The 27,544-nt window shown below is 48.8% G+C and overlaps 1 protein-coding gene across 1 annotated transcript in view; it reads left to right on the top strand.

Moving 5' to 3' along the window:
• LOC144605878 (proline dehydrogenase 1, mitochondrial-like) overlaps window positions 1-26,087 on the top strand; it is a 43,797-nt gene extending 17,710 nt beyond the window's left edge. Inside the window, exons 3-14 of the mRNA XM_078421508.1 lie at window positions 99-133; window positions 2,288-2,437; window positions 3,866-3,930; window positions 6,588-6,704; window positions 8,623-8,702; window positions 12,248-12,329; window positions 14,328-14,420; window positions 16,654-16,800; window positions 18,353-18,528; window positions 19,649-19,747; window positions 21,271-21,359; window positions 23,357-26,087. Of these exons, the coding sequence (XP_078277634.1) occupies window positions 99-133; window positions 2,288-2,437; window positions 3,866-3,930; window positions 6,588-6,704; window positions 8,623-8,702; window positions 12,248-12,329; window positions 14,328-14,420; window positions 16,654-16,800; window positions 18,353-18,528; window positions 19,649-19,747; window positions 21,271-21,359; window positions 23,357-23,544 (1,321 nt within the window). The 3' untranslated portion in view covers window positions 23,545-26,087. The remainder of the gene's footprint in view (window positions 1-98; window positions 134-2,287; window positions 2,438-3,865; window positions 3,931-6,587; window positions 6,705-8,622; window positions 8,703-12,247; window positions 12,330-14,327; window positions 14,421-16,653; window positions 16,801-18,352; window positions 18,529-19,648; window positions 19,748-21,270; window positions 21,360-23,356) is intronic.
• The last annotated feature ends 1,457 nt before the right edge of the window (window positions 26,088-27,544 follow it).

The following is a 27,544-nucleotide window of genomic DNA, read 5'->3' on the forward strand; positions in this document are numbered from 1 at the left end:
TCCCTCTTCTCCACTCCAACACTTACCCCTCTGTTTCTTTTGGGTTTCTGGTGTTCTCTTTATTGCTAATTGTATTTATTTTTTCATTTTAATTTTAGATCTTGCGAGTCTCTTGGCCTAAAAGATGGAGGAGGTAAGTCTCTGTACAGTCATCCTTTGTATTCCCTCATGGTTTGATACTCCTCTCTATGATCACCCCTCAGCCTCCTTTGCTTCAAGGAATAAAGGCCTGCCCTGCCCAACCTCTCCCTACAGCTCAGGACCTCGAGTCCCATCAACGTCCTCATAAAAACCTTTTCCGCACTCGGCTGGGAATAATACAGGTTTGAGGACCTGTTATGCAAACTGCCTGCAGCAGTTAAGGTTCATGCATGTTGTAACACTGTGATTGGGCGGCTTTAACAGACAGTATGACTCCCTCTTTTCTGAGAAGGGAAAGGGAAGAAATGAGAGAAAAACAATCATCATAATCATGCGTTATTAGCCAAGTATGTTTTGCAACATACGAGGAATTTAATAACATGAAGCTGTTACTTAACTGGAAGCCAAGATGCATAAATTAGAGGACCATATGTAGGAAAATAACTGCAGGTGCTGGTACAAATCGAAGGTATCACAAAATGCTGGAGTAACTCAGCAGGTCAGGCAGCATCTCAGGAGAGAAGGAATGGGTGACGTTTTGGGTCGAGTCCATTCTTCAGACGAAGGGTCTGAATTTTATTTATGAAGAAGGGTCTCGACCCAAAATGTCACCCATTCCTGAGATGCTGCCTGACCTGCTGAGTTACTCCAGCATTTTGTGATACATTCGAAGTAGATGACTTTAACTCATAGAAAACACTGATTTAGTCCAAAATGAGTGAGTCAGACAGGACACCACACTTTTGGAAGGGTAGGAAATTTATTTGAGAGCACATATGAGAGATCGCACCCAGGCCACACCCTCTTCTCCCCTCTCCCGATACGTCTCCAATGACCAAAAGGTCAACAAGTGCAGTTCTAAAACAATTCTCAATACAAGAGGAATAAATTGGGTAGAAAGGCACAATCTTTCTTCTAAGGTGGAAATGTCAAAGAGTAGACGGCATAGCTTTCAGGTGAGAGGGGCACAGTTTAAAAAAAGGTGTGTAGGCCAAACTTTATCATATCATATCATATCATATATATACAGCCGGAAACAGGCCTTTTCGGCCCTCCAAGTCCGTGCCGCCCAGCGATCCCCGTACATTAACACCATCCTACACCCACTAGGGACAATTTTTACATTTACCCAGCCAATTAACCTACATACCTGTACGTCTTTGGAGTGTGGGAGGAAACCGAAGATCTCGGAGAAAACCCACGCAGGTCACGTACAAACTCCTTACAGTGCAGCACCCGTAGTCAGGATCGAACTTTTAGATACACTAGGATAGGCAGGGAATGGAGGGATATGGATCCCGTGCAGGCAGAGGAGATAGGTTTAACGTGGCATCAGGTTTAGCACAGGCATCGTGGGCCGAAGGGCCTGTGCCTTGCCATTTTATGTTCTAAGTTCCACTGAGTTCCCTAATTATAGGGACGGCACGGTAGCGCAGCGGTAGAGTTGCTGCTTTACAGCGAATGCAGCGCCGGAGACTCAGGTTCGATCCTGACTACGGGTGCTGTACTGTAAGGAGTTTGTACGTTCTCCCCGTGACCTGCGTGGGTTTTCTCCGAGATCTTCGGTTTCCTCCCACACTCCAAAGACGTACAGGTATGTAGGTTAATTGGCTGGGTAAATGTAAAAATTGTCCCTAGTGGGTGTAGGATAGTGTTAATGTACGGGGATCACTGGGCGGCGCGGACTTGGAGGGCCGAAAAGGCCTGTTTCCGGCTGTGTATATATATGATATATGATATGATATAGAAGAGTAAATTGAACAATAAGCTCACGGAAGGTCCTGTTCCCGCGCCTGTGCTGCACAGTACCGTTCTGTGTTCCATAATCTGTGGTAGGATGAAGGAGAACCTTTTATGTAAATGCGATTTGAATTTGGATGTGTTACCTCGTGAAGGTGGTGGATACATATTCATGAGAAACCCTTTGAAGCACTTCTGAAATTCCTCTTTCAATGTGGGTAAACGTGCAGGGATCTGAGGACTGGGTGAGATGGGTTTGCTCTTAGCGGCACATTGGTAAAGCTGTGACTCTTATGGAGTTGGTGAGATGGCTGCTGCCTGTCATTGTGGATTAGACCCAGTCCTTGTCTGCATTGCAAAGGTCGGTGTATTCAGACGTTACTGTTGACGTTTCTTATCCCTGCAGGAGAGGTTCAGCGAGAGAAGAAATTCCGGCCTCATCGGCAATTTGGAGACCGCAGAGAGAGTGTCATAAGTGCCCGGACGTACTTTTACGCAGACGAGTCCAGGTGTGATCAGTACATGGAGACCTTCTTGAAGTGCATCATGGCTTCTGGTACCAATCCATTGTCTTTGGCTTACGGAGATTTATTCTTTCAAAGCGAATATTGAGGGCTGTGGGCTGTGAACTGCCCGTGGTTTAATGGGTGACATTTTGGGTCGAGACCCTTCTCGCCCCGAAACGTCACCCAGTCTGAAGAAGGGTCTCGACTCGAAAAGTTACTCACTCCTTCTCTCCAGAGAGGCTGCCTGTCCCACTGAGTTACTTCAGCATATTGTGTCTATACCTTCGGTGTAAGCCTGCATCTGCTGTTCCTTCCTACCTGTGATTTAATATTGTTCCATGCATTTGAGCCGGCCACTAAAATAATCCCTCCTCACCTGTATCAATCTATTACCGGCTAGGCTTTGTCCTTCCCCACTCCCTTCCAGGTTTCTCCTCGCCTCAAGTGTCCCCCTTACAATCAGTCTGAAGAAGGGTCCTGACCCAAAATATCACCTCTCCATGTTCTCCAGAGATGCTGCCTGGTCCACTGAGTTACTCCAGCACGTTGTATCTTTTAAAAAAAAAAAATTAAAGCAGGTAATTACTCTCCCAATGGTTCAGAGGTACTTTATCGCCAATGAACCTCGGGACAGTGAAGGGTGCTGGGACCGTAGTATTGTGGTTATTCATTTATTGAATTTTGTTTATTATATATTATCTGTGTGCATTGCGTTTACAGGCCTGTTATGCTGCTGCGAGTGTGAATGTAATAGTTCCAAAGTTGGTACAGTTGCCAATTAAACATTTGTAACTGTCCGTACCAATCTTGGCCTGGACCATGCACTGTGGTTCTGCCTGGCTGTGTTTACATTCGGCCCTGCCGTTCATACCTGGCTACTCACAGGCAGCTCTACGCTTGCCCCGGTAGTTTACAGGCAATCCCCGTCTTACGCAATGGGTGATTTGCGTAAACAATTCCGTATTTGGTCCCTTGTGTAATCAAGGCAGTCAGTACCATCACTCAAGTCTTCATCGGACACAAGTCGGGAATGGTGGCGGTGCTTACATGGAAGGCCGCCCGCCGCTGAAAGTGCCCCAACAGTGAGATGCAACTGGAGCCGGCAATGGCGGCGGCGTTTACCCAGAAGGCCGCGTGCTGCAAAAAGTGCCCTGGACCCAATCTGGCGCTGTTGAGACGGTTAATTCTCCCAGTGAGTTATTTCGGGCAGGAGATGGGGGTGGTGATTCTGACTTGCGTGAGGATTCACGGAACGTAACCCTTGCGTAGGTCAGGGAGTGCCTGCACGTTCTAGCACTCGCTGATCCTCGTGGTCTTGCCCCTGTAACACGCGCCCCACACAGCCTTGGTTACACACGCCCCTGTGGTATACACCCTGCTCCCCACTAGCTGTGTTATTTCTGCTACTGGCAATGTCTATGTTGGTGTGTAAAATCGCCCTGGCACAAGTGATCTTACCTACTCTATGTTTCCCACAGGCGGAAGCTCTGAGGATGGATTTGCTGCCATCAAGTTGACAGCACTTGGGCGCCCACAGTTTCTGGTAGGGCCCCAGTTTCCTGTTCTAACAGTTGGAGGGCTCTTGGGCCAGTGGTCTATTGGGTGATGTTGAATAATTTCAGGGGGGCGTGGGGGTGTAAGGCAACTGTGGTGGTGAGCGTGAGAGATCATCAAAGACCCACACCATTCTGTCAATAGTCGTTTATTTGTCACATACACATAAATGTGTAGTGAAATGAAACATTACCCGCAGTTAAACAATAAGACCAATAAGAATAATCAATAAAAATGCAATAACACATACAATTACAACTAACACCAAACAAAAAGAAACATCCATCACAGTGAGTCTCCTCCAGTCCCTCCTCACTGTGATGGAAGGCCAAAAATGTATTTTTCTCTTCCCTGTCGTCTTCTCCCGCGGTCAGGCTGTTGGAGTTGCCACGTCGGGGCGGTCGGGGCTCCCGACATTGAAGCTCCCGCTGGACGGTGAAAATCCCGCGGCCTATTTCAGGCCGCGCCGGACGGTGAAAGGTCCGCGGCGGGCCGACCCAAGCCCCGCGATTCGGGGCGGGCGAAGACGCTGTCTCTGCCGCTGCCGGTGCTCCCGATGTCGGCCCCCACCCAGGGGCCTGCAGGCTTCCGACGTCCACGCGGCCCGCGCCGGAACCTCCCGCAGCATCCGCAGGCAGCCAGCGCCGCAGGTGGTGAGTCCGGGCCGTGGGCTCTGCGAACCAGAGCCCCAGGTGGTCCCAGGTGCATGGCCGATGCTAGGCCGCAACGGGAACGGAGACACGACACAGAAACAAAGGTCGCGTCTCCGTTCGGGAGAGAGAATTTTACAGTTCCCGTTCCCTCCCACCCCCTCCCCCCCACATAACATACAAACACTACACCATATTAAAACCACAATTCAGACAAAAACAACAAAAAACACAAAAGACAGACGGACTGCAGGCAAGCCGCAGCTGCGACGGCAGCGCTGGCTCCACGCTCCCATTGCACTCCTACCCTCAAGGAGGAAGGTGTAGGTGTGTGAAAGTTCAGAAAACCATGTCTACCGGATTCAGGAGCAGCTTCTTCCCAGCAACCATCAGGCTCTTGAACGCGAACTAAACTATGAACAGTGTGGGAGAGGCGAGGACCAGAGGCCACAGGACGTTCATTTAGAATGGAGATGAGGAATTTCTTTAGCCTGAGGGTGGTGAATCTGGAATTCATTGCCATTAATGGCTGTGGAGGCCAAGTCATTGGGTATTTTTAAAGTGAAGATTGATCGGTTCTTGATTAGTAAGGACATCAAAGGTCACAGGGAGAAGTCGGGGGACTGGGGTTGAGAGGGATAAATAGATCGGCCGTGGTTGAATGGCGGAGCACTCGATGGGCCGAATGGCCTAATTCTGCTCCTATGCTTTGTGGTCTCATGGAAGTATGGTCTGCTTCGGTTGCACTCGGGACTTTAACCTTCTTGGCATTCTTTTTTTTTTTGTCGGGACGTTTTGAAATTTTTTACTATGTTATCTATAAATATTGTGTTTATTGGCCTCTTAAGCTGCTGGAAATAAGACTTTTATTGTTCCGTTGTTCGTAAATATGACAATAATAAATTATTGACTTGGCTCTTGAGAGATGCACATTATACCGATCTACCCTAATCCCTTTTACCCACATTAGGTCCATAGTCTTCTACAACTTGTCAATTCGAGAGCTGGTCTAAATGTTTGTTAAATGTCGCTAGAATATTCGTCGCCACCAACTCTTCAGGCAAGGCCCTCCACAATACATCCTTTGTGAAGTGTGTGCTAATGTGCGCACATCTATTTTTGTAGATAGTGGGGAGTGTCTACTGACTGAAGGACATGGGTTGGGACTTGCCTCATTCCTGGAAACAGCAGGGAGTGTCGACTAGTAAAAACAAGGAACTGCAGATGCTGGTTTACTAAATCAGACGCATAGTGCTGGAGTAACTCAGCGGGTCAGGCAGCATATCTGTTTGTGTTGTTTTTGGTCAACCAGCATTTGCAGTTCCTTGTGTCGATGTGTTTCCATGCTGTATGTTTTTTTTTTTTAAAAGGACATAAAGTTCTGGAGGAACTCATTCCAGAGATGCTGCCTGACCCGCTGAGTTACTCCAGTACTTTGTGTCTTTTTTTAAAATGTAAACCACTTTGGGTAACCCCCAAAAAAATCAAACCCCAAAGTGCTGGAGTAACTCAGCAGGTCAGGCAGCATCTCTGAAGAAGGGTCCCGACCCAAGACATAGCCTATCCATGTTAGACAATAGATAATAGGTGCAGGAGGTTTACTTGGACAGGTTGTGTGAGTGGGCGGATGCATGGCAGATGCAGTTTAATGTGGATAAGTGTGAGGTTATCCACTTTGGTGGTAAGAATAGGAAGGCAGAGTATTATCTGAATGGTGTCAAGTTAGGAACAGGGGATGTGTTCTCCGGAGATGCGCAGATGCTGGTTTACACCGAAGGTAGACGCAAGATGCTTCAGTATCTGCGGGAGTAATGGGCAGTATCTCTGGAGAGAGGGAATGGGTGACGTTTCGGGTCGAGACCCTCCTTCAGACTGTTCCAGAGATGCTGCCTGATCTGCTGAGTTACTCCAGCGCTTTGTGTAATCCAGCGTCCACAGTCGCTTGTTTCACACATTGTGACCGCTTCACCTGGCTTCTCCTGTCTTGCTGTTGCAGCTCCAGTTCTCCGAGGTGCTGGTCAAGTGGCGCACCTTCTTTCGCCACCTGGCGGCCGAGCAGGGTCTGGCCGGGCAGGCCGCAGTCGAAACCAAGCTGGACCTGGAGCATCTGCAGGTGAGAGGGGACGGTGCCAGCGGGGGTCAGTTGATCATTGCCACCTGCACCGAGCAACAGTGGAAGGCCTTTTTGTCGCGTGCTATCCAGTCGGTGGAAAGACTACACGTGATTGCAATCAGTGCCGTCCACGGTGTACAGATAGAGGATAAATGGAATGACATTTAGTGCAAGGTAACGTTCGAGTGCAGATGGGCCCAGGTTCTCCAATGAGACTGATTGGGGCGGCTCGGTGGCGCAGCGGTAGAGTTGCTGCTTCGCAGCGCCAGAGATCAGGGTTCGATCCTGACTATGGGAGCTGTCTGTATGGAGTTTGTACGTTCTCCCTGTGACTGCGTGGGGTTTTTTCCGGGCGCTCCGCTTTCCTCCCATTTTTTTTTTTTTGTGGGGACGTTTTGAAATGTTTTACTATGTTATCTATAAATATTGTGTTTACTGGCCTCTTAAGCTGCTGGAAATAAGACTTTTATTGTTCCGTTGTTCGTAAATATGACAATAATAAATTGTTTACTTGGCTCTTGAGAGATGCACATTATACCGATCTACCCTAATCCCTTTTACCTACATTAGGTCCATAGTCTTCTATTTATTCTTCTTTCCAAAGACATGCAGGTTTGTAGGTTAATTGGCCTCTGTAAATTGTCCCTGGTGTGTGGGATAGAACTGGGGTACAGGTTGGCACGGACTGTGGGCCGAAGGGCCCGTATCTCTAAAACTAAAACCAATGAGGCCGTGTGCTAATTCCCGATTAGCCAGACAGCGATGCAGCATCATTTAATTCTTAAGTGTGATGAATAAATAATTATCTTGTGTCAACCTGCCTCACGGTGCGAGGAGGAAGGAAATGACAGCACTGGCGAGATATCAAACCGCGATTTTTGTCAGTGACTGTTGCTGGGAATTGAGGCAAGTGCACAACCAATGGGCCAGGTAGCTGCCACAAATTCAACAGAGCGATGCGATGGGTTTAAAAAAACATTTGGTTCTGGGCTGTCAAAAGCAAGAGGGACGCCTGGAAAGAGCGCGGAATAGATTCACAATGATGTCGCCAGAACTCGAGGGCATGGCCTATTGGCAGAGGTTGAGCAGGCCGGGACTTGATTCAGTGGAGCACAGGAGGCTGAGGGGTGATCGTACAGAGGTGTCTAGAATCATTGGGGGAATAGGTGAATGCACAGTCTTTTACCCAGGGTAGGGGAAATCCAGAACCAGTGGGGATGCGTTTATGGTGAGGTGTGAAAGATTTAATAGGAACCTGAAGAGCAACCTTTTTTTCATACAGAGGGTGGGAGTAGTACATTGAACAAGCTGCCAGAGGAGCTAGGAAAAACCCCCCTGCGGATGCTGCTTTAAATCGAAGGTAGACACAAAATGCTGGAGTAACTCAGCGGGTCAGGCAGCATCACTGGAGAGAAGGAATGGGTGACGTTTTGGGTCGAGACCCTTCTTCAGACTGATCAGTCTGAAGAAATTTATTCACAAAATGCTGGAGTAACTCAGCAGGTCAGGCAGCATCTCAGGAGAGAAGGAAAGGGTGACGTTTCGGGTCGAGACCCTTCTTCAGAAGTCTGAAGAAAAGTCTCGACCCGAAATGTCACCCATTCCTTCTCTCCAGAGATGCTGCCTGACCTGCTGAGTTACTCCAGCATTTTGTGTCTACCAGAAGAGAAAGTTGAGTCAGGAACAATAATAACAACATTTAAAAGACATTTGGTCAGGTATGTGGATAGGAAAGGTGAGAGGGATACGGACCAAATACAGGCGAACGAGACTAGCATTGCGGGGCATTTTGGTCAGCATTGATGAGTTGGGCCGAAGGGCCTGTTTCCACGCTGTGTGACCCCATGGCTCTGAGATCAGGTGGGAAGAATCTCATGCATCCCATTGTAAAGCAGCTCCTCTTTGTCCTTTGGCACAGGAGACTTTGGCTCGGCTTGGCATTGGCACCTTGGACGAAATCACCCACTGGTTCACCGGAGAGAAGATCGGACTATCTGGGTGAGCAGCTGGTTTGAGGCAAATCTCTGCGCAACTGGCTCGGCGTACGGGTCTGCACGCTGCTCCTTGACATCCTCTGCTCTTCTAGAACGTTCTTTGGCGGTTCTCTGGGTGACGTCCTTGCAGGGCTGACGGTAACGTTAATTACGCAGATCCTTCCTGGGACCCGAGCAAAGGCCGTTGGTGGGGAACGGGACGGTTTTCGACTGCAGGAGGTTTTAATGCATGTGAGAGTTTTGTCGATCCTTCGCATGAAACGGGAGTTCCTCCAGCGACAAGGGGAATCCTCCTCTGTTCACAATCCAGTTATTCTCACGGGTATGGTCGAACTCCGTTAGCCCAATGGTCAGTTACGCTGCTCCTGCCCGTCCTAACCCAAACCCTGCACCTTGTAACCCTGATCTGTGGCGGGAAAGGGGTGGACAACATTTTGGGTTGGGATCCTTCTTCAGACACAGGGACTAGGGTGGCACGGTGGCACAGCGGTAGTGTTGCTGCCTTAGAGACCTGGGTTAGATCCTGACTACGGGTGCTGTCTGTACAGAGTTTGTACGTTCCCCCCCCCCCCCCCCCCCCCGTGACCTGCGTGGGTTTTCTGCTTGTGCTCCACTTTCTTCCCACACTCGGGAAGACGCACGAGTTTGTAAGTTAAATGCCTTCTGTAACTTGTCTGTGCTAGATAGAGCTCTTAAGGATAGCGGAGTCAGGGGGGTATGGGGAGAAGGCAGGAACGGGGTACTGATTGAGAATGGTCAGCCATGGTCACATTGAATGGCGGTGCTGGCTCGAAGGGCCGAATGGCCTCCTCCTGCACCTATTGTCTATTGTGTGGAGGATAGAACTAGTGTAAGGGTGATCAGTGGTCAGCGTGAACTCGGTGGGCCGAAGGGCCTGTTTCTACTTTGCATTTCTAAAGTCTAAAAGGAGAGTGGTGAACAACTCTTTGGGTTGAGATCCTCCAGGCACAAGGAATCTAAGGAAGGGTCCCAACCTGAAACATTGTCTGTTCGTTCCCTCCACAGATGCTGCCTGATCAGCTGAGTTCACCAGCACAACCCCTTAGAAATTATTTTTTTGTCATTTCTGTTTTGTTTTTTTCTCTTCTATGTTATTTTCTGTCCTTTCACTATTCAACCACTTTTTCTGCTATTTTATTTCTTTGTGCCAGATTTCATTCCGCTTCGGTTCTTAAGTTATTAACCTGTTGCTGGAATCTGCACGGTTTTCCTGGAACTTGTAAGAAAATATGTTTTCAGCAAAAAGATGGCACATATGTAGGTTAATTGGCTGGGTAAATGTGAAAAATTGTCCCTAGTGGGTGTAGAATAGTGTTAATGTACGGGGATCGCTGGGCGGCACAGACTTGGAGGGCCGAAAAGGCCTGTTTCCGGCTGTAAATATATGATATGATATGATAACTCTTGTGTTATGTTCGTTTAATTCTAAGTTGGGAGTGTGGAGCAAAAGAGTTACTGCCCTTGGGACAATAGAGAGTCTGTCTAGCACTGGGATGAGATAAGATGCTTCTTCTCGTAGGATGGCATGGAATCTTTGGAAAATTCCATTTAACTCCATTCCGGACAGCATATGGAATATTGTCTCCGTTACAAACCATCAAGGTACAGGTGCTCCTAAGCTTCGGATGGGGTTCCGTTCCGTGAAACCCATCGGAAACCGGAAGTATTGAAAGTCGAAATGCGCTGTAAGACATGCGATCACGTGGCCGGAGGCGAGCGGCGGCTCGCCACGGGCCGCTGCAGTTTGCACCATCGCAAAGTCGAACCATCGCAAGTCGAAACATCGTAAGCCGGGGAGCACCTGTATTGGGGAGCGAGCTGAGATTTATTACAATGTTACCAAGGATAGTTAGCTGGAGAGTTAAGAAAACCTGGGATTAGACAATAGGTGCAGGAGGAGGCCATTCGGCCCTTCGAGCCAGCACCGCCATTCAATGTGATCATGGCTGATCATTCTCAATCAGTACCCCGTTCCTGCCTTCTCCCCATACCCCTTGACTCCGCTATCCTTAAGCGCTCTATCTAGCTCTCTCTTGAATGCATTCAGAGAATTGGCCTCCACTGCCTTCTGAGGCAGAGAATTCCACAGATTCACAACTCTCTGACTGAAAAGGTTTTTCCTCATCTCCGTTCTAAATGGCCTACCCCTTATTCTTAAACTGTGGCCCCTGGTTCTGGACTCCCCCAACATTGGGAACATGTTTCCTGCCTCTAACGTGTCCAACCCCTTAATAATCTTATACATTTCGATAAGATCCCCTCTCATCCTTCTAAATTCCAGTGTATACAAGCCTAGCCGCTCCAGTCTTTCAACATATGACAGTCCCGCCATTCTGGGAATTAACCTAGTGAACCTACGCTGCACGCCCTCAATAGCAAGAATATCCTTCCTCAAATTTGGAGACCAAAACTGCACACAGTTCTCCAGGTGCGGTCTCACTAGGGCCCTGTACAACTGCAGAAGGACCTCTTTGCTCCTATACTCAAGATTAGATCATAGAACAGTACAGCACAGGAACAAGGTCCTTCAGCCCACAATGTCCATGCCAAGCTAAACTCTGCCTGCATGTGATCCATGGCCCTCTGTTCTCTACTTATACTTGTGCCTATCGAAAATTCTCTTAAATGCCACTATTGTATCTGTCTTTCGCAGCACGTTCCAGGAACTTGCTGTGTGTGTGTGTGTGTGTGTAAAAAAAAACCACAACCTGCCCCACACAACTGCTTTAATCTTTGACCCTCTCACCTTAAAGCCATGCCCTCTAGTCTTTGGCATTTCCACCGTGGGGTAAAAGGTTCTGACTGTCTACCCTATCAGTGCCTCTCGGAATTTAAGGTATATCTATCGGGTCTTTTCCTCAACCTCTGACACTCCAGAGAAAGCAACTTCAGCCCAATGTCTCCTTGCAGCTAATCCAGACGGCATAGGGACGGAGCATGTTCAGGGGGTATTTAATGGAGTTGTTCCAAATATAGGCGGGTATTTTGCAGAGTAGAAAAGGGCGGAATTCTTTATTTACTGAGGTCCAAGGAGGCTTTGCTATTGAGTTCACTCAAACTGGAGGTGTTAAAGAAATTAAACAATATGGGGGGAGTGCAGGAAAATACTGGAGTCTTGCGTAGAACACAAAGTGCTGGAGTAACTCAGCGGGGCAGGTAGCATCTGTTGAGAACATGGTTAGGTGAGGCTTCGGGCTGGGACCCTTCTTCAGACTTGCAGTTTACAGAGAGATGCTTTAATCAAACCGGGGTTCGTGCAGTTTGCGAACGACACCACTGTCAACCCGTATCCACGGCGCCTTGCAGCCCCGGGATGGACCTGATGGGCTGAATGGCCTCTGCACCGTCATGAGAACAACGAACAGTGAGCAGGAGGTAGAGAGGATGCTGCGGATGGTGACAACGTGGACACGACGGGGTGAGCGAGGCTCGTGTCCCAGGGGAGGTTACTGGCACACAGACTGACCCTGGCATGTCCAGTGGCATTTCACTGACGCATCTTCTCTCTCTCCCTCCCTTTGTTTTCAGCACTGTCGACCTGCTAGACTGGAACAGTTTGATCGACAACCGAACTAAAGTTGCCAAGCTCTTTGTGGTTCCTAATGTGCAGGTACAAAGCCTCAGCAAGCGCTTAGCCGCACAGTCGGGCTGTGTGGAAAGGAACTGCAGGTGCTGGTGTATGCACCGAAGGTAGTCACAGAGCGCTGGCGTAACTCAGCGGGTCAGGCAGCATCTCTGGAGAAGAAAAATAAAAGGGTGGGTGACATTTTGGGTCGGGACCCTTCTTCAGACATAGACAGGTAGGGTGGGATCTCTTTGGAAATAATGGTTGGCTTGATCAACCAGTCTACAATAGATCACAAAGTGCTGGAGGAACTCAACGGGCCAGGCAGCATCTGTGGAGAACACAGGTATAGACAATAGGTGCAGGAGGAGGCCATTCGGCCCTTCGAGCCAGCACCGCCATTCAATGTGATCATGGCTGATCATTCTCAATCAGTACCCCGTTCCTGCCTTCTCCCCATACCCCCTGACTCCGCTATCCTTAAGAGCTCTATCCAGCTCTCTCTTGAATGCATTCAGAGAATTGGCCTCCACTGCCTTCTGAGGCAGAGAATTCCACAGATTCACAACTCTCTGACTGAAAAAGTGTTTCCTCATCTCAGTTCTAAATGGCCTACCCCTTATTCTTAAACTGTGGCCCCTTGTTCTGGACTCCCCCAACATTGGGAACATGTTTCCCGTCTCTAACGTTTCCAACCCCTTAATAATGTTATACGTTTCGATAAGATAAGGTGGATGATATTTTGTGTCGGGGCCCTTTGTTGGACCCGAAACGTCACCCGTCCATGTGCTCAACAGATGCTGCCTGACTCGCTGAGTTCCTTCAGCGCTCTGTGTTCTCGGCAGAAGTCCAGCATCTGCAGTTCCTCGTGTCGACAATAGATAATGCTATTGTATTCATAGGTTTGTTTATGTGGTGTGCGCTACATGGGCGTAAATATTTGATGGAGTATATGATATTCCACACGTATCACATAATCACGTATTGTTTTTCCGCTAACTGGAGGGCGCACAACAAAAAAGCTTTTCACTCTACTTGGGCAGCGGTAGAGTTGCTGCCTTACAGCGCCAGAGACCTGGGTTCGATCCTGTCTACGGGTCTATACGGAGCTTGTACGTTCTCCCCGTGATCACGTGGGTTTAGTTTAGAGATACAGCGCGGAAACAGGCCCTTCAGCCCACCGATTCCGCACGGACCAGCGATCCCCGCAAATTAACACTATCCAACACCCACTGGGGACAGTTTTTACATTTACCCAGCCAATTAACCAACAAACCTGTACGTCTTTGGAGTGTGGGAGGAAACCGAAGATCTCGGAGAAAACCCACGCAGGTCACGGGGAGAACGTACAAGGCAGCAACTCTACCGCTGCGCCGCCGTGCCGTGGGTTTTCTCCAAGGTCATTGGTTTCCTCCCACACTCCAAAGACGTACAGGTTTGTAGGTTAATTGGCTTGGTGCAAGTGTAAGATTGTCCCTAATGTGTTAATGTGCGGGGATCGCTGGTCGGTGCCGACTCGGTGGGCCGAAGGGCCTGTTTCCGCGCTGTATCTCTAAACTAAATTAAACTCAACTGAGCGTGACAATAAACTAAACTAGAAGAGTACTAGGAAAAAAATGTGGTTAATTAAATACACCCGATCTCAGGCATTGTATCTTAATTCAACAGCATGACTATTGCCTAGTTGAAACAGTTACGAATGTCATGATAGACGTTTTCCTGCTATAAGAGTCCTTAACACTGTAGGAAGGAACTCCATGTTATAACCTGTATCCTGAATCCAGCACTACCTAGGGCTCAGCTCGGATAGGAGCAGACACAAAATAAAACATCTTGTAGATCAGTGAAGAGTTTACCAAATTTATTCATTGCCTTAACAGTATGCACTGGAAAACACACTGAGAGAGTCCAAGGAGTTTCAACTTCACAAAAGGTTGTCATTGAAATCTGGGTTTGTTGTGGCTTTAATGTGGGAGAGTTGTGGGTGAGTCGGGGTGGACAAGTGTGGGTTGGGGCGGAGGTAACGTCTGTGTTATTCTGCAGACTGGAACGATCGAGCCATTGCTGCTGCAGTTCACAGAGCAGGAGGAACTGCAGATGAAGAGGATGCTCCAGAGAATGGATGTCCTGGCAAAGGTAGGAAGAGGTGGAAAGTTGCCAAGAGATTTTGACCGTGGATTAGGGCAACTTGCACCTTGCCTAAACTAATGAGGTCCTCTTGCAACTGATAGGCACACAGTGCTGGAGTAACTCAGCTGGTCAGACAGCATCTCTGAAGAAAAAGGGTGGGTGACGTTTCAGGTCAGGACCCTTCTTCAGACTGGAGGTTTTTCAACTGCCCAGGAATGTTCCTTCCCATACAATAGACAATAGGTGCAGGAGGAGGCCATTCGGCCCTTCGAGCCAGCACCGCCATTCAATGTGATCATGGCTGATCATTCTCAATCAGTACCCCGTTCCTGCTTTCTCCCCATACCCCCTGACTCCGCTATCCTTAAGAGCTCTATCCAGCTCTCTCTTGAATGCATTCAGAGAATTTGCCTCCACTGCCCTCTGAGGCAGAGAATTCCACAGATTCACAAATCTCTGACTGAAAAAGTTTTTCCTCATCTCAGTTCTAAATGGCCTACCCCTTATTCTTAAACTGTGGCCCCTTGTTCTGGACTCCCCCAACATTGGGAACATGTTTCCTGCCTCTAACGTGTCCAACCCCTTAATAATCTTATACGTTTCGATAAGATCTCCCCTCATCCTTCTAAATTCCAGTGTATACAAGCCTAGTCGCTCCAGTCTTTCAACATATGATAGTCCCGCCATACACTTGAACCCACTGTGCAGAAAGTCAGCTACTACTGTTAGCAAGAAATGAAGTAACCCAAGTTGGAGGGTCTTGGAGTTCGAGTCCGTAGCTCCCTGAAATTGGCAACATAAGTTTGATACATTGGTAAAGAAGGCATGTGTTATGCTTGCCTTCACAGGTCGGGGCATTGAGTTTTAGAGTCAGGAAGTCACGATGCAGCATTAAGTCACATTGGTTCAGCCGCATTTGGAGTACTGGGAGCATTTCTGATAGCCCCCATTACAGGAAGAATGAAAGGACCTTCCTTTAGGAAGATGAGGAGTAATTTCTTTAGTTAGAAGGTGGTTAATCTGTGGAATTCATTGCCATAGAAGGTTGGGGAGGCCAAGTCAAAGGATATTTTTAAGACAGGGATAGATAGATTCTTGATTAGTCAGGGTATTGGGGGTTATGGTGAGAAGGCAGGAGAATGGGGTTGAGGGGGAAAGATAGATCAGCCATGATTGAATGGCGGAGTAAATATAATGGGCTGAATGTTCTAATTCTGCTCCTATCACTTATGAACATAATGTGGAGGCTTTGGAGAGAGCAGAGGAGGATTACCAGAATGCTGCATGGATTAGAGGGTATTTAGAGTACAAAATCCTCCTCATGACCTACAAAGCCCTCCATAACCTGGCCCCATCCTACCTGAATGACCTCCTCCACAGACACACTCCCACCCGCACCCTCCGCTCTGCTGCTGCTAACCTCCTGTCCCCCCCCCCCCCCATCCGGACCAAACTCAGATCCTGGGGGGACAGGGCTTTCTCCATCGCTGCTCCCACCCTCTGGAACACACTACCTCAGACCATCAGAGACTCCTACTCACTCACCACATCCAAAACATAACTTAAGACTCACCTGTTCAGCACTGCCTTCAACCACTGACCGTCGCTTCTCCTTAACCTTCCTTTTTTTGTTTGTTTATTTATTTATTTTTATGTTTTACTTACTCTGTAAAGCCTATTTGAGTTTCCAGAAAAGCGCTATACAAATGAAATGTATTATTATTATTATTATTATTTGCTAAATGGAGAGATTAAACAAACGTGGATTGTTTCCTCCAGAACGGGAGAGGTTGATGGAAGTATATGAGACCCATGTTATCAGACCTGATAGAAGTATATAACATTATAGACGGTCAGAACCTTTTTGCGAGGGTATACATGTCAAAAACCAGAGGGCATAGTTTTAATGTGAGGGGCAAAGTTTAAAAGAGATGTGTGGGGCAGGTTTTTTGGTGGTGGGTGCCTAGAACACACTGCCGGGCGTGGAGGTAGTGGAGGCAGATGTTTAGTGGCATTTATAAGTCTTTGAGACGGACACCGAGATATGCAGGGAACTTGAGGGACATGGATCACTGAGGAGTTTAGTTTAACTTGGCATTGTGTCCAGCAAGGACAGTGTGGGCCGAAGGGCCTGTTCCTGTGTTGTACTGTTCCATGGTCTACAGCCCAGAGGCAGCAGTAATGTTTCTCCTCGGGCCAAATTGGGACAATAACCTGTGAACGTTCCTGTCTCCGACAGAAAGCCCTGGAGATGGGTGTCTGCCTCATGGTTGATGCTGAGCAGACCTACTTCCAGCCGGCCATCAGCAGACTGGCCCTGGAGATGCAGCGCAAGTTCAACAAGGAGAAGCCCGTCATCTTCAACACCTATCAGTGCTACCTGAAGGTGAGTCCGAGGGCCTGTCCCATTCACCTGCATTTGGTCTAGGTCCCTCTAAACCCTTCAGATCCAAGTACCTGTAAAGGACACAATCCAATCATGTTGACAGTCACAAGTGCATTGGCTCTATACCTCACAGGGTAGACTGTGATCATGTAAAGTGCCCGTGTCTTAGAGTCAAACAGCATGGAAACAGGCCCTTCTGCCCAACAAGGTCATGCCAACCAACATGCCCAATCTAGTCCCTCCTGCCCACATTTGGCCTAATACCCCTGAACCTTTCCTATCCATCTAGGTGTTCAAATCTATATACTAAAACTCTCGTTTGTTCGTTCCTGAACTACAACCAAAACAGTACACGATAGCGTGACATTTTTAGGCCCACCTTCATCGTCATCCCTTTGGTGCTAATGGAAGAAGTTTCATTGAAATCGGTGTTATATTTTTAAAGTTATTCACATTTTAAAGTTTAAATCTATCTCCGAGGGAGGGAGGGAGGGAGGGAGGGAGGGGGATAAGGGGTGTTGAAGGGGATGGAGGAGGGTGGAGGGAGGAGGGTGGAGGGAGGGAGGGGGAGGATAGGAGGGGGATGGAGTAGAGGGGAGGGTGGAGGGGGGGAGGAGGGAGGATAAGGGGGATGGAGTGGGGGGATGGGGAAAGGGGGAGGAGAGGGTGCTGCACCAATGCAGGAGAGGTTTGGGCCCAACGGGTCCACTTGGTCTCGTGTCTTAAATGTTGTTATAGTACATGCCTCAACCACCTGCACTGGTAGCTCACTCCATATACCCATCGGCTTTCTATTAAATGTTCCCTCTCACCTTAAAGATACAGGATGTTCTCGCCTTAAACCCATGCCCTAAGTCAAAAATAAATGCCCCCAAGTATATATAGTTTGGAGCTTATTTGTAGTGTTTATAGCCTAAATAGTCGTAGTGAAGATGTTGCTCCTGCTGCTGGACGTTACAGTTTTCAGGCGGCTTCCCGATGGCAGGAGTGACATGAGTGTGTGGCCAGGGTGGTGTGGGTCTCTGATGATGCTGGCTGCCTTTTTGAGGCCACGAATCATGTAGATCCCTCCCATGGTGGCGAGGTCAGTGCCCGTGATGGGCTGGGCAGTATTCACCTCTTTTCACAATCCCCTTTGTTCCTGGGCGTTCGAGTTGCCGTACCGGGCCATGATGCAACCAGTCAGGCTGCTCTCTACTGTAGATGCTGGTACAAACCGAAGATAGACGCAAAAAGCTGGAGTAACTCGACGGGTCAGACAGCATCTCCAGAGAAAGGGAATAGGTGACATTTCGGGTCGGGACCCTTCTTCAAACTGAAGAAGGATCTCGACCCGAAACTTCACCCGTTCCTTTTTCTCCAGAGATGCTGTCTGATCGGCTGAGTTACTCCAGCTTTTTGCGTCTATCTTTGCTCTCGACTGTAGAGCTGTCGGAGTTCAAGAGAGTATCTCTGAGCTGTTCTTCCGTTCCACGTGGAAGCCGTGCTGATTATGGGCGGTGAGGCAAGGTGAGATGCTTTACATGTCCTCCTTCATTCCCCCTCCTCCCAGGATGCTTACGATAACGTCACAGTGGACGTGGAACTGTCCCGGAGGGAAAATTGGTACTTTGGGGCAAAGCTGGTGAGGGGAGCGTACATGGAGCAGGAGCGAAAGCGGGCCAAGGAGGTGGGATACGAGGATCCCATCAACGAGAGCTACAAAGCCACAAATGTCATGTACCACAGGTATCGTGGGCGACTCTTCAAAGGGGGAGTGTAGTGGACTCGCTTTTGGCCGGGTGAAGAGTTGTGAATGGAGAGGATGTTGAAAGTACAGAGTTGTGAATGGAAGTAAGGGCGAGTGAAGACGTGAATGGATAGGGGTGTCAACGAAGAGGTGTTTTGTGAGTGTTTAGAGATACAGCATGGAAACAGGCCCTTCAGCCCACCCAGTCCATGTCAACCATCGATCACGCTCGTTATCTGTTAACCAATTTCCCGTCCACTCCCTGCACACTCGGGGGCAATTTGCAGAAGGCAATTAACCGACAAACCCGCACGTCTTTGGGATGTGGGAGCAAATCGGAGCACCCGGAGGAAACCCACGCGGTCGCAGGGAGAACGTGCAAACTCCACGCGATAGCACCCAAGGTCAGGATTGAGCCCGGGTCTCGGGCTCTGTGTGGCAGCAGCTCTACCCGCTGCGTCCCGTGCCGTCTCCGCATTAACCAGATAGACAGCAGCCGAGTGCCAAGGAAGGCAGTGCCCAATGTTCACAGGGGTGTAATCGATGTACATCCAAGGGCCTGATCATTACTTTCTACCAATGCAGATGACGTCCGTGTGGAGTTTGCACATTCTCGTTGTGACCACATGGGTTTCTCCGGGCGCTCTGGTTTCATCCCAAAGACGTGCGGGTTTGTCGGTCGATTAGCCCCGATAAAGGCTCAAAGCAACCGTTGAGGGCTCTCTCTTCCCCCCTCAGCCTGTGAATATCTTGAATGGGCCAGATTGCCCTCAGTACAACCTGCTACCCCCTGAGGTTGTGGAATGACGAGTGGTACCTCAGGTCACACGACCACAATGAGTGTCCTCGGGCCAGCCAGTGTTGTGTCCTTGCAGGGAAGGAACTGCAGGTGCTGGTTTACACCGAAGATGGATGCAAAATGCTGGAGTAACTCAGCGAGACAGGCAGCATCTCTGGAGAGAAGGGATGGGTGTAGGCAGGGTCCCGACCGGAAACGTCACCTCGTCCTTTTCTCCAGAGTTGCTGCCTGACCCGCTGAGTATTGTACGCGCGGTGGGAGGGGGGGAGGGAGTGCTCTGGGTTACTGGGGTTCCTGATATTCTGCTGCTCGCGTTGCAGGTGTTTGGATTACATCCTGGATGAAATCAAAGTGAACAGAAGGGCCAATGTGATGGTGGCCTCCCACAACGAGGAGACTGTCAACTACACACTACAGAGGTACCACAGCCAGCTGGCTTTCTCACGTCCTAGAAGAGATGCTGTCCTCTTCATCGCTGTGTTAACCCCTCTTCCCCTGATGGAGATATCTTGGAACTGATTGAGATATCTCGTCTCTTCTTTCCCATTTCCCCATTCTACCAGCTGGACCAAGTCCAGCAAACTTTAAACTTGGTGGTTGAAAATGTGTTTTTTTTAATATATAAATCTCACTCTCTCTCTCTCTCTCTCTCTCTCTCTCTCTCTCTCTCTCTCTCTCTCTCTCTCTCTCTCTCTCTCTCTCTCTCCCTCTCCACTTCCTGTTCCTTTTCCTCTTGGGAGTCTGGGGGTGGCCAGAGTAATAGTCGTACATTACAGAAATAGGCCCTTCGGTCCAACTCGTTCATGCCAAACAAGATGCCTCTTATAAGCTGGTCCCATTTGCCCATGTTTGGTCCATATGCCGGGTGGTACCGGAGAGGGACTACGCGCTGTCCACGGGCTCCCTGGGGGATTTCCGGGACCGCTGGGCACCGAGGGGGGTGGGGGTGGAATGCATCCTTAATAAGGATGGTGATTTAGTTGTATCATAGTGTAGAAAAATAACCGCAGATGCTGGTACAAATCGAAGGTATCACAAAATGCTGGAGTAACTCAGCGGGTCAGGCAGCATCTCTGGAGAGAAGGAATGGGTGCACCCCCAGAGATGCTGCCTGACCCGCTGAGTTACTCCAGCATTTTATGATACCTTCTAGTTGTACAATAGTATATTTAGTATTGACGAATATTTGTTTGACTTGTACTGGCGGCACGGTAGCGCAGCGGTAGAGTTGCTGCTTTACAGCGAATGCAGCGCCGGAGACTCAGGTTCGATCCTGACTACGGGTGCTGCACTGTAAGGAGTTTGTACGTTCTCCCCGTGACCTGCGTGGGTTTTCTCCGAGATCTTCGGTTTCCTCCCACACTCCAAAGACGTACAGGTATGTAGGTTAATTGGCTGGGTAAATGTAAAAATTGTCCCTAGTGGGTGTAGGATAGTGTTAATCATATCATATCATATCATATATATACAGCCGGAAACAGGCCTTTTCGGCCCTCCAAGTCCGTGCCGCCCAGCGATCCCCGCACATTAACACTATCCTACACCCTCTAGGGACAATTTTTACATTTACCCAGCCAATTAACCTACATACCTGTACGTCTTTGGAGTGTGGGAGGAAACCGAAGATCTCGGAGAAAACCCACGCAGGTCACGGGGAGAACGTACAAACTCCTTACAGTACAGCACCCGTAGTCAGGATCGAACCTGAGTCTCCGGTGTACGGGGATCGCTGGGCGGCACGGACTTGGTGGGCCGAAAAGGCCTGTTTCTGGCTGTATATATATGATATGATATGATACTGGGCTGCTGGGCTTTGTTTTGATTTATTTCGTACTGTACATATTATTGTAAATAATTCAATAAATTATATTGCTTCTTAAAAAGAGGTGCCGGGGTGCAGACTGGACCATTGGCTGCTAATTGCCGTTTCTTTTGCTTGCAGGATGCACGACCTCGGGCTTCATCCTTCAGCAAGGAAAATCTACTTTGGCCAACTGCTGGGCATGTCAGACCAGATCAGCTTCCCTCTTGGTACGTACCTTCCAGACCCACCCATCTACACCCAGCCCTGTGCAGGCTAACCCTCCACAAAACCCACAGTGCCACAACAACTCGAGGGGTCAGGCAGCATCCGAGATGGCGATGGGCAGTTGATAAGTCACAGGAGCAGAATTAGGCCATTCAGCTCATCGTATCTACTCTGCCATTTAAAGGCGGCTGATCTATCTTTTCCCTCTGAACTACCCATTTTCCTGCCTTCTCCTCCATAACCCCTGACACCCGTACGAATCAAGAAGCAGTCATACTCTGTCTTAAAAATACCCAATGATTTGGCCTCCACAGCCGTCTGTTACAATGAATTCCACAGATTCATCACCCTCTGGCTAAGGAAGTTCCTCCTCTCCTTTCTAAAAGTACGTTCTTTTATTGTGAGGCTGTGCCCTCTGGTCCCTGCTATTCCTGGACTCTCCTACTATTGGAAACATCCTCTACACATCCACTCTATCCAGGCCTTTCACTATTCGGTAAGCTTCAATGGAGGTCCCCTCCTCATTCTTCTAAACTCCAGCGAGTACAGGCCCAGTGCCGTCAAACCCTCATCGTACGTTATCGTTCATAATGGGGCCCTGCTTCAGGCTAGTGCAATCTTGTGTATAGCAGTCTGGAGAAGGGTCCCGACCCGAAACGTCAGCTATCCGTGTTCTCCAGAGATGCTGCCTGACCCGCTGAGTTCCTCCAGCACTTTGTGCCTGCCTTCCATTGTACAGCTGAGTTGTTGATGATCTTGCCACTTGCGTGTGGAGGTCTTAGGTTCAAGTCCTACTCAAGAAACACGTGCTCTCAGATCTCGAGGAAAGAGCAATGTTCTACCAGTGGTACAGCGGGCAGAACTGCTGCCTCACAGCACCAGAGACTTGGGTTCAATCCTGACTGCGGGGTGCTGTCTGTGTCGAGTTTACACGTTCTCCTTGTTTGCTCCGGTTTCCTCCCGCATCCCAAAGACTGGTGGGTTTTGTGGGTTAATTGTAAATTGTCCCCTGGTGTGTAGGGACTGGATGAGAAAGTGGGATAACATAGAACTAGTGTCAATGGGTGATCGATGGTCAACTAGTGTGAACTCGCTGGGCCGAAGGGTCTGTTTCCATGCTGTACCTCTCGATGAAAAAACAAACAATTTTCTTTTAGTGAAGAGTGGTAGATATTTGAGATAATCAAATATTTAAAGTAATGGAGGTAAGAATCAATCAATAAGAGACAAGTGCTGTTATTGTCCATGCCTCATCATCCTTGTCTGTCTGCCTCGATGTGGTGGTCATAAGGGATAGGAGTAAAATTAGGCCATTCAGCCCATCAAGTCTACTCCGCCATTCAATAATGGCTAATCTATTTCTCCTCACCCCCATTCTCCTGCTTTCTCCCCATAAACTCTGACACCTGTGGTATCCCCACTAACGAGCCGTGATTTGGGCTGGGGTTTGTTGGCAAGGACGAGTCTCCCCTCTTCTCCCCTCTCCCATCAGGCAAAAGGTGTAGAAGTGTGAAAACGCACAGCTCCAGATTCGGGGACAGTTCCTTCCCAGCTGTTATCGGGCAACTGTATCATCCGACCACAACCAGAGAGCAGTGCTGAACTACTGTCTACCTCTTTGGTGACCCTCGGACTATCCTTGAGATTTATCATTCGTACGAGTGTCAGAGGTTATGGGGAGAAGGCAGGAGAATGGGGTTAGGAGGGAGAGAAACATCAGCCGTGATTGAATGGTGGAGTAGACTTGATGGGCTGAATGGCCTAATTCCACTCCTATCACTAATGACCTTGACCGGACTTTGCTGGCTCTACTTTGCACTAAACGTTATTCCTTTATATGTATCTTATGCACTGTAAATGGATTGATTGTAATCATGTATTGTCTTTCTGCTGACCGTTAGCATGCGACAAAAAGCAAACACTTTTTCACTGTAGACAATAGACTAAACCGAACTGACCCGAGGTTCTATTGGCTAAAACTCTGCACCTGTCCCCACAGGCCAGGCTGGCTACCCAGTGTACAAGTACGTCCCGTATGGCCCAGTGGAGGAGGTCCTGCCTTACCTGTCCAGGCGAGCCCAGGAGAACAAGGGCATGGTGGCGGGAACCCAGCGGGAGCGCCACCTGCTGTGGAGCGAACTGAAGCGACGGGCCGTGGCGGGCGAGCTGTTCAAACCGGTGTCGTAGAGAGGTCCCGGCAGCCAACGCTTGGCCAGGAGTCTGTGTGGCCCCTGGTGGTGGTGAAGGGGACCTCCACCACCCGATTCAGACTGTTCGAGAGAGTGGGGCCCCCCTCCCTCCCTCCCCTCCCTCCCTCCTTCCCCTCTCCTTCCCTCCCCTCCCCTCCCCTCCCTCCCTCCCTCCCTCCCACGGTTCTGGTAAAACAAAAAAGAATAACTCATCTTTGGGCCAAGATTTGGTGAGGCTGCATTCACACACCCTGCTGTTGTGGGCTCTTTGCGTTGCTCATCAATAACCCAGAGCTATTTAATAAAAGTGCAGTACTTGTAAGAACAGTATTTACAATCCTAAAGGGCGTGACAGCTCCACTCGTGACTCCTGCTCACCGTACACAAAAAGAACTGCAGGTGCTGGTTTGCGACAAAAAAAGGCACAAGGCGCTGGAGTACTCGGCAGGTCTGGCAGCATCTCTGGAGAACAGGGATTTGTACACCCATCTGCTAATCGAACCCCCTTCACTTGTATCCACCTATCACTTGCCGGTCTCTGACCCACGACCCCCACAACCATCTGTCACCACAATCAATCTGAAGAAGGGTCCTCACAAGAAACGTCACCTATCCATGTTGTCCAGAGATGCTACCTGACCCGCTCAGTCACTCCAGCACTTTGTGTCACGTTACAGAATATTAGCTGAAGAGCCGCTGGGAGAAACTGCAGACTTGGCAGACACCCTGTACTTCTGCTGAGAGAGGTTTGTATGGTGAGCAGGAAGCCTTCGCTTCCGCCTTGCCAACAGGGTGTGTTACTTCTGTTTTTAATGAAGCACTGCAAATGTAGTTTTTATCACCATTCTTTGGGGTTTTTCTTTTAAACAGGCGAGAAAAGCTTGGCGTCTGAAGGGTCTCGACCCGAAACGTCACCCATTCCTTCTCTCCAGAGCCTGTGCCGCTGAACGACTCCAGCTTTTTTTGGGGTCTACCTTCGAGAAAGGTTTGGCCATGGTGGCTGCTTACCACCGTGGCTTAGTGCAATGGTCACGCCCATTATAACATGCACTACTCTAGTCGAAGGGGGGAAGCTAGGGGTTACACTGCCTGCAGCTTCCGTGAGCTCTCCAGTCTTTGACCAACACAAGACCTGGAACATTGGCTGAATGCCAAGGAGATTTCACACGCCGCATTCAAAACCATGCAAACCACACCACCCTCCCTTTGAAGCTGGCCTGATTACGTGACGTACTGTACTCGATGTGTAAATATTAACTCGCTACTGTTAATGCAGGACCGTAGGTTCAAGCTGTGCAGGTGCCTGTTCATAGCGAAGATGGATACAAAGTGCTGGGAGCAAATCAGCAGGTCAGGCAGCATCTCTGGAGACAAAGGAAGGGGGTGACATTTCGGGTAGGGATCCTGAAAGTAGAATTGGGGGTGGGGGGTGGATTTTACAGAGGTCCAACTCATGGTGTCCCTTTTCCTACCTCCAGTTTCCCCACCATCCCCTACTTTCAGTCTGAAGAAGGGTTCCGACTCGAAACGTCACCATTCCTTTTTCCCCAGGGATGCAGCCTGACCCGTTCAGTTTGCTCCAGCACTTCCATCATGTGAATTCAAGCTGCCTGCTTTAGCAATGGATTAAATAGTTGCAAGTTCGCCTTGTATAAAGTGCAGATTAGTCCAATTATGTGTCAATTTTGGATATATGTATAGCTGCAAATGTGATTTGTCAATCACCCTACATTCTCAGCGGGTAAGAGGTGGTGTTACGCACAAGAGGGTTGAAACCTTGGCTTCCCTCACTGTTGGTCTCTGTCCTTCTGGGTTTGTGCTGCTCCTCTATCCTGGGCTCTGTCCGATTGAAAGCACTTGGCTCAGCTTGAATTCCCAAATACCCAAATCATTTTAGTTGACCTGAACCATCCTATTTTAAACAGAAACATGTGAACTTTGGCAGAGCCTACCCACAAGTTTAGTCAATACTGGTTTAATTGTTCTTTGGTCTGGTCTTTGGTGGCACAGTGGTGCGACTGGTAGATCTGGTGCTACCTCCCAGTGCCAGAGACCCAGGTTCAATCCTGACCTCGGGTGCTGACTGTATGGAGTTTGCATCTTCTCCCTGTGACTGCGTGGGTTTTCCCAAGGTGCTCTGGTTTCCCTTCCACACACACACAAGGCATAGGTTAATTGGCTATTGTGAATAGTTCCTAGGATATTCCTAGTGTACAGGGTGATTGCCGGTCGGCGTGGGCCGATGAACCCGTTTCCACGCTGTATCTCTGAAGTCTAAACTGCCAGAATGTGATGTACTGCTGTTTGTCCCTTCGTCACAGCAAGCAGAAAGCTCTCTGGCTATCCCAAGGGGCAGAGTGATTGATTCTGGTAACCCCTGCTGGGGTAGGGTTGAATGTAATGGGCAATAGGATTTGTTTCTTTGCAGGATCCCACTGCCAACTCTCGCAGCCTGTTCAGCTCTTCTCCACTGACTTCTGTATTTTTACTTCTGCGTGTGTTCCATCCTGCCTAAGGTTGTCAATAAATTTTATTTGTGTACGTATTGCTTGCTGTACAGGTTATTCTTCACATTCATGTTAAGCAGAGCATCTGATAAACCAGTCTGAAGATTGAGGAAGGGTCTGGACCAAAAACGTCACCTATCCATGTTCTCCAACGATGCTGCCTGACACGCTGAGTTCCTGGAGTTCCTTGATCCTGCCTGATAAGCAGGTAGAAGCCAATTTAGTTTAGTTTAGAGATACACGCATGAATAGATGTGTCCAAATCCAGAGCAAATCTCCCGGCAAATTACCACGTACATTTTGGTCATTTTAATCATTTTTAGTGCTGAGTAACCCACTAAATAGACAATAGGTGCAGGAGTAGGCCATTCGGCCCTTCGAGCCAGCACCGCCATTCAATGTGATCATGGCTGATCATTCTCAATCGGTACCCCGTTCCTGCTTTCTCTCCATACCCCCTGACTCCGCTATCCTTAAGAGCTCTATCTAGCTCTCTCTTGAATGTATTCAGAGAATTGGCCTCCACTGCCCTCTGAGGCAGAGAATTCCACAGATTCACAACTCTCTGACTAAAAAAGTTTTTCCTCATCTCTGTTCTAAATGGCCTACCCCTTATTCTTAAACTGTGGCCCCTGGTTCTGGACTCCCCCAACATTGGGAACATGTTTCCTGCCTCTAACATGTCCAAACCCTTAATAATCTTATACGTTTCGATAAGATCCCCTCTCATCCTTCTAAATTCCAGTGTATACAAACCTAGTCGCTCCAGTCTTTCAACATATGACAGTCCCGCCATTCCGGGAATTAACCTAGTAAACCTACGCTGCACGCCCTCAATAGCAAGAATATCCTTCCTCAAATTTGGAGACCAAAACTGCACACAGTACTCCAGGTGCGGTCTCACTAGGGCCCTGTACAACTGCAGAAGGACCTCTTTGCTCCTATACTCAACTCCTCTTGTTATGAATGCCAACATTCCATTGGCTTTCTTCACTGCCTGCTGTACCTGCATGCTTCCTTTCAGTGACTGATGCACTAAGACACCCAGATCACGTTGTACGTCCCCTTTTCCTAACTTGACACCATTCAGATAATAATCTGCCTTCCTATTCTTACCACCAAAGTGGATAACCTCACACTTATCCACATTAAACTACTTATCCAAATATATTGCTTTTTGCATCACATTCCCGACCCGTAACCCCTTCAAGTTTTCCTGTTGTATTTATTTACTCTGAAGCAATTGAGGCTATCACAGAGTATGTACGTCTTTGCAAAGCCCAAGACTTTGAGCTCCATTGTTAAACTGCAATGTTCATCATCATATCATATCATATATATACAGCCGGAAACAGGCCTTTTCGGCCCTCCAAGTCCGTGCCGCCCAGCGATCCCCGTACATTAACACTATCCTACACCCACTAGGGACAATTTTTACATTTACCCAGCCAATTAACCTACATACCTGTACGTCTTTGGAGTGTGGGAGGA

The sequence above is a fragment of the Rhinoraja longicauda genome, chromosome 25 (assembly GCF_053455715.1).
Source record: "Rhinoraja longicauda isolate Sanriku21f chromosome 25, sRhiLon1.1, whole genome shotgun sequence".
NCBI classification, from domain to species: Eukaryota; Metazoa; Chordata; class Chondrichthyes; order Rajiformes; family Arhynchobatidae; genus Rhinoraja; species Rhinoraja longicauda.